A 10,525-nucleotide genomic window follows, 5' to 3' on the forward strand; every position below is an offset into this window, starting at 1 on the left:
ACATTAATTACTACTGGAAAAGAAAAGAAGAAGATAATAGTAAACTAAATAAAAAATAAAGTTATTATAATTCTAACGAAGTCAAAAAATTTCATAATAAAAATAATTAAGTTTAAATAAATCAAATAAATTATCAAACTTTATTTTAAGCCTTTTAAATGTAATTAATATTTACTTCCCTTATTTTATTTTATAGAAGGTGTTTTGAATCAACTAAACCAGTGTTTGGTGAAAAACTCAAATTATATGTTATTCTTATGAAATATCTTTTATTAATAAAAAACCAATAATTTTTTTTTGGAATTGGAATTTATGAAAAATAATTCTATTAATAGTAGTTTAAATCAAAAAAAAGAATATTTAAATCATTAGAAAAAAAATAAATTAAAACTTCGAATAGTATTTTCATTAAAATACTTTTTCAAATAAAAATATTAAGTCGGATTTATTTTCATTTTTACAAATGAAATAACATAACAAATGTTGTTTATAATAATAACAAAATATAATGAACAGAAGTGATGAAACAGAAAACCTTTGTTTTAAAAGATAAAAGAATAAGTTAGTTTGAAGAAGCAAACTATAAAAATATCTTTCTAATTAACAAAAAAATAAAAGTATTTGAGATAAAATACAAAAATAGTGTTATTAAAAAGAAACAAAAAAGAATTTTGTGTAAGATAAATAACCCAAAATTAAATAAATAAGAATAAATTATAAAATAAAGTAATTTTGAACTAATATTATAATTAAATTTTTTTTAAAGGAAAGGATTATTGTAACTCAAATCAAATAATAGTTCTTTTGAAAGAGGAAAAAAAAAATATCCAATTCTTTTAGAAACGAAGTAAAGAAAAATTTGGGGTTTAAAGAAGGATATAAGTTAAAAAAAGAATTAAAAAAAAATAAACAAAACACAAACAAGTGATGACAATTACTTCAAGTGTTAGTGAAGAAGGAGAAGGAAAGTCTATATATGAAATAGTAGGGATATTAATAGTAGGGATATTAATAATAACATTAATGTCACATATAATAGTAAGATTAATACCATGGTTACATATATTATCCGAGTCAATAGTATCATTATTTATAGGAGTAATAGTAGGATTAATTCTATTAGTATTACATTATCTTGGAGTAGACTTTTTATTAGATGCACTTCATTTTGCACATATATTTCAAACCATATTTTTACCATGTATTATATTTAATGCAGGATTCACAATGAAAAAAAGGAATTTTTTTGCAAATATTATTCCAATTTTATCATATGCTATTGGAGGATGTGTACTTTCATCATTAATAATTGGATTTGGAATATATGGATATACATTTTTAGGAAATATTAAATTTATTGGACTTGGTAAAAATAATTTAAATATAACTCAATCACTTCAATTTGGTACGTTACTTGGTGCTACTGATCCAGTTGCTACACTTGCATTATTTCTTGAATTAAATGTAGATCCATTATTATATTCATTAGTTTTTGGAGAATCAGTATTAAATGATGCAGTTTCTATTGTATTATTTCATACATTAGATGGAACAGGAACATCATTTGGATGGTTATCTTTAGTAAAAATAATCGTTCAATTTTTAGTTATTTCTATTGGATCATGTGCTATTGGATTATTTGTTTCATATTTTTCAGCATTTATTTTTAATAAAATGAAAGGAATAAATGTTTCAAGTACATTTAATTTGGTATTAATTCTTTGTGTTGCATTTCTTGGATATTTTATTTCTGAATTATTAGAAATGTCAGGAATTTTAACTATTTTTGTAACTGGTGCAGTTATGTCACATCATCATTGGTATTCTGTTCCTGAAAATCAAAGACCTACTCTTTATACTTCAGTTGGAACACTTGCATTTGTAAGTGAAACTTTAACATTTATTTCAGTTGGAATTACATCATTTAGTCCATCAAATTTAACACTTGATTTATGGAATCCAATTTTTATTCCATATGTTATTCTTTTGTGTTTTATTTCAAGAGCTTTTAATATTTTCCCTATTACTTTTATTATGAATCTTAGGAAAAATTCACCTAAAATTACTTGGAGACATCAAATAATGTTATGGTATGCTGGATTAAGAGGTGCTATTGCTGTTCTTCTTTCTTTACAAATGGCATCACCAATTATTATTAATACAACTTATTCAATTGTTTTATTTACAAATGTTGTTATTGGAATGACTACTCCTCCTTTATTAAAATTAATGAAAATAGAAATGGGAGGAAGTGAACCATTAAATGTTAGATTAATTGAAACTGATGAAGACGTAAATATTAATGATCCAAATGCAACAAATAGTAATAAAGCTTTTAAAAAAATGTTAGTTATGTTTGATGAATTAGTATTAAAAAAATGGTTTGGTGGACAACCAAGAAAAGAAAAAGAATTGGCTCAAATTGATCCATTTTTAGTTAATCATCCTCCTGATGGTTTAGAAACTGATAGAGAAAAAGTTGATAGAATGTTTAGAGAACATGCTCAAAATCAACTCCAAAATAAATCAAATGATGAGATCTCTTCTAATCAAATCGTTTCTACTGATACTCCGATTCCTATTTCTAATGAAAGTCCTTCTTCTATTCAAGTGGAAATGACTGAAGAACCAATTAATGAATCTTCTTCTGATAATATTAATAATTCTTTAGATCCTTCTATTAATCATTCTATTTCTTCTAATTCTTCAAATAAACCATTAGACCAACTTATAATAGAATGACTATTAATTCATCTCTCTTTCTTTTTTATTATTATTGTTAATCTTTCATTTTTTTTTTTGTTATTTAAAACTATAAAAATTAAAATATTAAAATTTCACATTCAATCAGAATCACTTCCTTCAGGATTGAGAGTAATAAAAGTGCAATACAAATTTTCATCAACTCTCATCATTGCTCCACAATTGTTAAAACTATTACAATAATTTGGAGCACTAAATAATGTTAATACCTTTTTATTAAAACAAAATTTAAATCCTTCTTCTACTACTTGATGTGCACGACATAATAATTCAATACCATTTCTTTTTAAAAATTCTAAAGCAACGTCTGGTCCAAATGTATATGAGACTCCTCTCATATTTTCTTCCCATCCAAAAGTATCAGTAGATGGATCTGCCCATAAAATATCACATAATAATCCTTCTTCTGGAATATCAGTTGGTCGTGCAATTTGTGTTAAACAAGAAACATCTTGCATATCTTTACTTAATCCTCCATGTAAACAAAGTATTTTACCTTCAATTAATGCACTAACAGGAAGATATCTAAAAACTTCACAAAAATTTCTCCATGTATCAACATCAAATCTTCTTTTACCTACAAATTGATTACTAATTACCACTCAATCTTCTTGAATCACGAAAAATTAATAAAATTTTAACAAACATTCATCAAAAAAGCCATATAAATGATTAATGTTCTTCGCTTCATGATTCCCTCGTAATAAGAAAAATCTATCAGGGTATTTAACTTTTAAGGCAAATACTAATACAACAATTTCTATTGACCGAAATCCTCTATCTACATAATCACCAAGAAATAAATATCTATCTTGATCAATTTTTGTTTCATCAAAATATCTAAGTAAGTCCGTAAATTGTCCATGTAAATCTCCAATAACGTATATCGGTGCTTTTAATTGAAGTAAACTTGGTTCTTGTGCAATAACTCTAATTGCCATAGAACATAATGACTTTATTTCATTTGCTTTAATAAATTCTTTTCCTGGAAATAATGATCTTTCTTGGAAACACTTTGAAATGATTGCATCAAGGCGTTCTGGAGATAAGTCTTGCATTGATTTTCAGTTCGTTCTATTTTTTCTCTTTTCTTTTTTCATTGTAAATATAACAATTTTCCTTATTTTCTTTTTTTTTTATTTTATTTTATGTTTTAGGTTTAATATCAATTTTTGTTTTTTAATTTAAAAATTATGTTATTTTTCTTTATTTTAAAAAATAAATAAAACATCTTCGTATCTGATAATTGTCTTTTCATATGTCCAGCTTCCCAAAAAATCCATCCACAAATTTAAATTCATTTGGATTTGCTCGACTCTTAACTATGGCATATGGTAAATTTGAAGAAAAACATTGGAAAAGAAATTGTCCACTAACAACAGCCGCACTTCAAGCTGTTTATGTTGGATCAAAAACACAAAATAAATTTCAACTTGAGTTTGTATTAAAAGGGTTATATTTAAATGCGAATCCAGTGACATCAATATTATATTTAGTGTTATTAAATCAATACATTGAAACTAATTCAAATCCTCCTAAATTTTTATCAAGTGAAGGAAAAATTAAGAAATCATTACTTTCAGAAAATCAATCAATCAATCTTATTTATGCGTCACAACAAGATCAAAAAATTGATAAGGAAATTAAAAAGACACAAGAAAAGAATTTTTATTGTGATCATAAATCTCAAAAATTAATGAAAAAGATTGGAAGATGTTGTTTACATTTGATAAAACCAAATGAAAAGGTAACAATAAAAAATGATTTTGATTGTTTACTTAAAATGGTACTAATTGATTCAGTCAAGTTTTTCCCTCATCAATATCAATCTAAAGAAGTTCAAAATCATCTTTGTCAATTTAAGTTATTAAATAATATTATTGATTATGTTAATAAACATTATTGTTGTGAATGCAAAAAAAGAAAAGAATATTTAAAAATGGTTATTGTTCATTTTATTAAACGACCTATTCTTTTTAATTATTTTACACCAAGTCAAATGAATAACTTTATGAAAATATTTTTTATTGAATGTAAATGTAAAAATATTTCATCACTTCCACCAAATCTTCCATTTATTTGTCCATCTTCAATTGAATTAAAAGTAATAATATTGTCATCTTTATTACCTCAAAATAATAATATGCAACAAGCTATTATTGATTTATATTCTCAATTAAATGGAAAAGAAAAAGGACTAAAAGGATATTATGAAGTACTTTTTCCATGTTTTCCTATTCAAAATTATGAAAATTGTTTAAAACTAAGTAAAAGTCCATTAGGTAATGAAAGTTGTTATTTATTATATCGTTCTTTATTAAATCAACCAACTTTACCTAATGACATTCGCATTGATACTTCATCTCAACTTAATTACTGTATTCTTCGTGGTCTTTATACTATTCGTGGAGAACTTACTACTACTTCTCAAGCTCCAAAAACATCTTCAAATGTATTATTAGGTCAATTAATTGCATTTGAAGATCAACTTAAAGTACCATATTCAAAACAACTTCATTTTCCAATAATTCCTGATTCAATGAATGAAGAACTAACATTAGTTTATGCAAGAATTATTTTGTTTATTATTGACAAATCAAATTCACATCTTTCTAATGCTGTAAGGTTTAGAAATTATTCTTTTAATTTAAAACCATTTAAAAATGCAATTAAAACAATTTTTGAAGAAGGTAATTCATCCCAAGAATTATGTGAACTAGTTGTTTATTTATATTATAAATTGTTTTATTCTTCAGAAGACAAATTAGTTCAAAAGAAAGTATTATTATTAATGGTTGCTTTAACAAAAAAATTTGAGAGGTGTTTAATTATTAACAAGATTAAATCTTGTCAAGAGGAATTTATTACTTTATGTCTTCAACGATTTGTTAAATCTCCTTCATTCTATCTTATTCAATTTATAGAAAAATTAGAAAAAGCTCGTTTTATTATTGCCACAAATCCTTCATTCCCTCAATTTGTATTAAATGCTCCTCTACCACTTGATGTTGATACTATTTCATTTTTTACTTTAATTCTTCCTTTTGAATCAAAATATGTATCTACAATAATTAGTTCTGTTATTGCATCTCTTCCTCCTCTTCTTGCTGATCCAATTGCTGTAAATGTTATGTCATATTATAAAACAGGAGAAATTGTTAAATTTGTTGAAAATGATTATATTGACGAAAAACTCTATTTAGCCATTTGTAAATTTACAAACCAGTTATACTCTCTCAGTAAAGTTATTCGAACTTCACTTCCAATATTTCTTGCTAATTTAATGCCATGTTCTTCATCAAGTGCATTTGCATTTTATGAAATTGTATTAAATTGTGATGATAAAAAAGGGTTGTATGATTTACTTGAGGCTACTATTATTATTTTAGATAAAGACATTATCATTGATGAAGTATCAGGAATTATTAAAGGAGCTACAATGAGCATATTAAGAAAATTAAAAAAGAATGAGTTTGTTGTTTTATTATTTGTATTTATTAGGATTATTATTTATTAATATAATTAGTATTGATATTGTTTTATCTAAACTTACAAAAACTCAAAAAGTGATATTAAAAACATTATTTGAAGAACATGAATCATTAAATATTTCTAAGAAGAAATAACTGATTGAATTTTTGTTATTCATTTCATTTTTTATATTATTATTATTTTGTTATTTATTTTTAATTTTATTATTTAAATTATTTTTGAAAAAGAAAAAAGAAAAAAGAATTGAATGGTTCTAGACTATTTATAATTTAAATTAGATTCTAAGTATTCTATCAAAAAGAAACAATAAACGAAGTAATCCTTTTAATCTTAATGTTATTATAACTATTTTCATATGTAATATTATATTCAAAATACTTTAAACTTAAAGATATTATTAAAACAAGTTTTTTTAGTTGAACAATGAATAATTATCATTACATATAAAGAATTAGACTTAAACAATTAAAATAATAGAACAACTTAACTTACAAATTAAAATAAGAAATATACTAAATTAAATATAAGTGTTAATAATTAGATTTTATAAAGAACGATAAAAGAATTATGTTAAGTTTATTTAATAATTATCACCTCCTTTTGTTAATTAAAAAAACGAATAAATTGAAAGGAACAATAAAAAAAAAAAGAACATAAACAAAATAATTAAATTAATTTCTTTCAATTTAATGGTTTTGTTCTAATTTGTGAATTTTTTCAACACGAGCAGTATGTTGCATTCCATCAAAAGGAGTAGATAAGAAAGCATCTACCATATCAGTAGCAATATCAGAACCAATAACTCTAGCACCAAAAGCAATAATATTAGCATCATTATGTCTTCTACACATTACAGCAGTATAATGATCATGACAAAGAGCACATCTAACACCATTAATTTTATTTGCAGCTATAGAAATTCCAATTCCACTTCCACATACTAAAATACCTTTTTTTCCAGTTTTAACAACTTCATGTGCAACTTTTTCAGCAAAATCAGGATAATCACATCTTTCAGTAGAATAAGTACCCATATCATTTACTTTAATTCCTTTTTCAATTAAGTACTTTTTTACAATTTCTTTTAATGGAAAACCAGCATGGTCACTTCCTATAATTACTTCCATATTTAAATTTATTTATATTTCTTAGATGAAGTTTATTAGAATATTCTCATGTATTATATATTTTTAATTTATAATTTATTTTATTATTTATTTTAAATTTGTGAAAAATTCTTGTTATTTACCTATTTTCTTTTTTTGTTTTTGTTTGTTATTTGTTTTGTTGTTTATTTCTTTATTTTATAATTTCTTCTTTTCCTTTTTTCTTTATTATTTAACGGTACCTTCTTTAATTATGTATGTTAAGTAAATATTATTTCATTATTTAATATAGCCATTTGTGTTATTATTGTTTTAATCAATGTTATTTGCTCTTTCCCTTTTTTTGAATTTATCACTTTATTCTTTAAGTCATCTCCTCTCTTTCATTTTCTTTTTGTTATTATTCTGTTAAACTTTTTTGTTTATCAATACTATAAAGTTATTTGATTTATGTCAGTCTCATAAAGATTGTCTTTTCTTTTATAAAAGTAAGAAACTTCATTACATTTTCTACTGAGTAATATAACTAATAAATGATTCATTTCATCATAGTATCTGCAATTTGTTTTATACAAAAGAATAAAGAATCAATCCAAAAATATAATATATCAAAACTTATCATTTTATAATGAAAAGAATAGAAAATAAAAACAACAAAGTCAAAGACTAAGAAAGCTGTGATAGAATTAGTTTAATTTAATATCCAGCGTCCATGAGATATTTAGCGCACTTGTAGGTGGCATCAGAGTTTTGTCCAGCAGAGACTGAAGCATCTGAGAAATATCCAATGATAACAGCTTGTTTGGTTTTGTAAATTGAGATACCTTCAGCACCTTTCTTACCCATAGCAGTTCCTTCATCAGCATCAACTCTGGTAATCATGAATTTCTTACCACCAATGACAACACCAGTTTGTTGAAGTCCAGCAATGTTTGAAGCACAAGCAGTTCCAATAGCAACTGATTCTTGAGCTGATGGAGTGCAGTTAGCTGAAGCAGCCCAGACACCACCTTGAAGTCCAATAATGGCTCCTCCCATACCTTTTCCAGCTCCAACAAGGAATGAATCAACATATGATTGCCAAGACATGTTTGTTTTTAGTTAATGAATTTGTAAGTTATTTTTCATGCTTTTATAGTTCCTCCAAATCTGTTAACTCTTTTGATCTCATTATTTCAACTCTCACAGAACTTTGAATAGAATATTCGTTGCATTGTTTCAAATTAATGTCAGTTAAATGATAGGATATTTTTTCATTTCTTTTTAAGTTCTCATGTTTTTGTATAATTAACTTATTTTGTATTGGCTATTCTTTGCAAAGGAATGACTATTTTATAAAAAGAAAACAATTTATCTTAAAATTTTGTTTTGTTTTAAATTAGATATATATAACAAAAATTAATAAATTAAATCAGTTTGTATTGATTTTACCCTTTTTGTTTGTCTAATTCGAGGTGCATGATCTTCAGTCTCTATTTTTCTTTTAATTGGACCTTCAATATCATTGTTATGTTTAATTAACACATGTGTCTGGTCATTGATTATTGAATTGTTATCATCAACTATCTCAAGATGAAGGTTTTTCTTACACTGTAATTATTAGTATCTTATTATCATTTAAAAATATATTTAATCAAACTCGTGTTGGAATAAAATTAGAGAAGGCATTTGATTTGTTTGGAAGATGACTTAGTTCTTGCATAGCTTCTCTTTGTTAATTTTGTTCTTCTTAATCAGTTTCAAACTCACGAAATAACAAAATATATTATTTATAACAAAAAATCTTTTCTTTTCTGGACATCTCATTTTTACAACTGAAAAGACTTTAAAAGAATTCTTTTTTTGTAGAAAGAAATTACCATGAATTCTTATTTATCATCTGTTCAATTGCCATCTTTTTTCCAGCCTCTTCCTCATGTGAAAACAGACAAATCAACAAAGGGAGTAGTTGAAAATACTCTCAAAAACCTTCTACAACATAAAAATGTCTGTTTTGAAGGAAATCCGTTGAAAGTTTATAAAGAACTTTCATCTCGTGTATAACAAAGAATATACTCTACTATTTCTAATTATACTATATTTTTTTATTCATGTAGCCTAATTGTCTTATTTACATTTCTTATAAATTCTCTGAATGTAATACTTTAAGTATTTTTATATACAATTTGTCTTATTTTGTACTTAATAAAAAATTACTTGAAGAAAAGAAATTGGTTATTACATCTGAAAATTAACTGATAGAAACAACTATAAGTAAACAAACGAGACACATCAGTTTAAGAAATAATTTCACTATTCTTTAGCTATAATTATAATTAATATTAATTTCTAGTGGTGTGTCTATTCATTCTCTTTTGACATACTTTCTTCAACATCTTCTTTTTCAATATATTTATTATGAACTAATGTTTCAAGATGAAAAATAAAGGGTATAGTAGTAATATGTTATAAAAGAATATTAAACAAAGGAATTGAAACTGAAGAAGAATGTCAAAAAGTACTTAATTCAAAAGGAGAAATTCAAAAACAAATAGGAGATCAAAATTTTGTTATTGGACCATTTAATAAACCTGCTAATAAATATAATTGTATTTATGTAACAAATATTGATTCAACAGTCGAAGATATTGATATTATTGCTTATTTCTCAAAATTTGGAGAAATAGAAAAAAAGGATAAGAAAATAAAATGTTTCTTTCGTTTTGAACCTATTCACAAAAAGAAAAATGTATTTATTACTTATATTAATGAAGAAGATGCTATAAAAGCAGTAAATAGTCCAACAGAAAATGTATTAGGAAAAGATATTCATATCGAATTATATAAATCAAAAAAAGAAAAGGCACAAGAAAAAAAAGAAAATATAGCATCTTTGTATAAAGATTATAATTTAAAAATTGAATTTAAGAAACGTAGCAAGCTCACTCGAAAAAGTATTTCTAAATACTTCAAGGGTTGTGGTAAAATTTATAGCATCCATATCCAAATGCATAACCAAGTTCCAACTGGAACAGTATTTATTTGTTTTACTGATCAAGAAAGCACTGAAAATGCAATTTGTGTTGCTGAAGAAAATGGGTGGTATGTAACTCGTGTTGTTTATAAACAACAAAGAAGAGATAATGTTGAAACATCAAAAGATTTCTTCAAAAAAGTAGATAGTC

The 10,525-nt window shown here is 24.5% G+C and overlaps 5 protein-coding genes across 5 annotated transcripts; 2 read left to right on the forward strand and 3 right to left on the reverse strand.

Moving 5' to 3' along the window:
* Window positions 1-927: 927 nt before the first annotated feature.
* On the forward strand, window positions 928-2,742 carry ENU1_122180 (sodium/hydrogen exchanger 3 protein; the record flags this gene model as incomplete). The annotated part of the gene is made up of 1 exon (XM_008859840.1): window positions 928-2,742. One exon carries the CDS (start codon window positions 928-930, stop codon window positions 2,740-2,742), a length of 1,815 nt encoding a protein of 604 aa, XP_008858062.1.
* Window positions 2,743-2,843: 101 nt separating this feature from the next.
* ENU1_122190 (serine/threonine protein phosphatase PP1-2, putative) lies at window positions 2,844-3,821 on the reverse strand (the record flags this gene model as incomplete). The annotated part of the gene is made up of 2 exons (XM_008859841.1): window positions 2,844-3,340; window positions 3,410-3,821. 2 exons carry the CDS (start codon window positions 3,819-3,821, stop codon window positions 2,844-2,846), a joined length of 909 nt encoding a protein of 302 aa, XP_008858063.1.
* Window positions 3,822-4,087: 266 nt separating this feature from the next.
* On the forward strand, window positions 4,088-6,389 carry ENU1_122200 (hypothetical protein; the record flags this gene model as incomplete). The annotated part of the gene is made up of 2 exons (XM_008859842.1): window positions 4,088-6,234; window positions 6,290-6,389. The coding sequence occupies 2 exons, from the start codon at window positions 4,088-4,090 to the stop codon at window positions 6,387-6,389; spliced, it is 2,247 nt and encodes a 748-aa protein (XP_008858064.1).
* A 552-nt stretch (window positions 6,390-6,941) lies between these two features.
* ENU1_122210 (ribose 5-phosphate isomerase B protein) lies at window positions 6,942-7,382 on the reverse strand (the record flags this gene model as incomplete). Its single annotated transcript, XM_008859843.1, has 1 exon — window positions 6,942-7,382. One exon carries the CDS (start codon window positions 7,380-7,382, stop codon window positions 6,942-6,944), a length of 441 nt encoding a protein of 146 aa, XP_008858065.1.
* A 675-nt stretch (window positions 7,383-8,057) lies between these two features.
* Window positions 8,058-8,450, reverse strand: ENU1_122220 (profilin, putative; the record flags this gene model as incomplete). Its single annotated transcript, XM_008859844.1, has 1 exon — window positions 8,058-8,450. One exon carries the CDS (start codon window positions 8,448-8,450, stop codon window positions 8,058-8,060), a length of 393 nt encoding a protein of 130 aa, XP_008858066.1.
* Between the last annotated feature and the right edge of the window lie 2,075 nt (window positions 8,451-10,525).

The sequence above is a fragment of the Entamoeba nuttalli genome (assembly GCF_000257125.1).
Source record: "Entamoeba nuttalli P19 unplaced genomic scaffold asmbl_5168, whole genome shotgun sequence".
Lineage (NCBI taxonomy): Eukaryota > Evosea > Mastigamoebida > Endamoebidae > Entamoeba > Entamoeba nuttalli.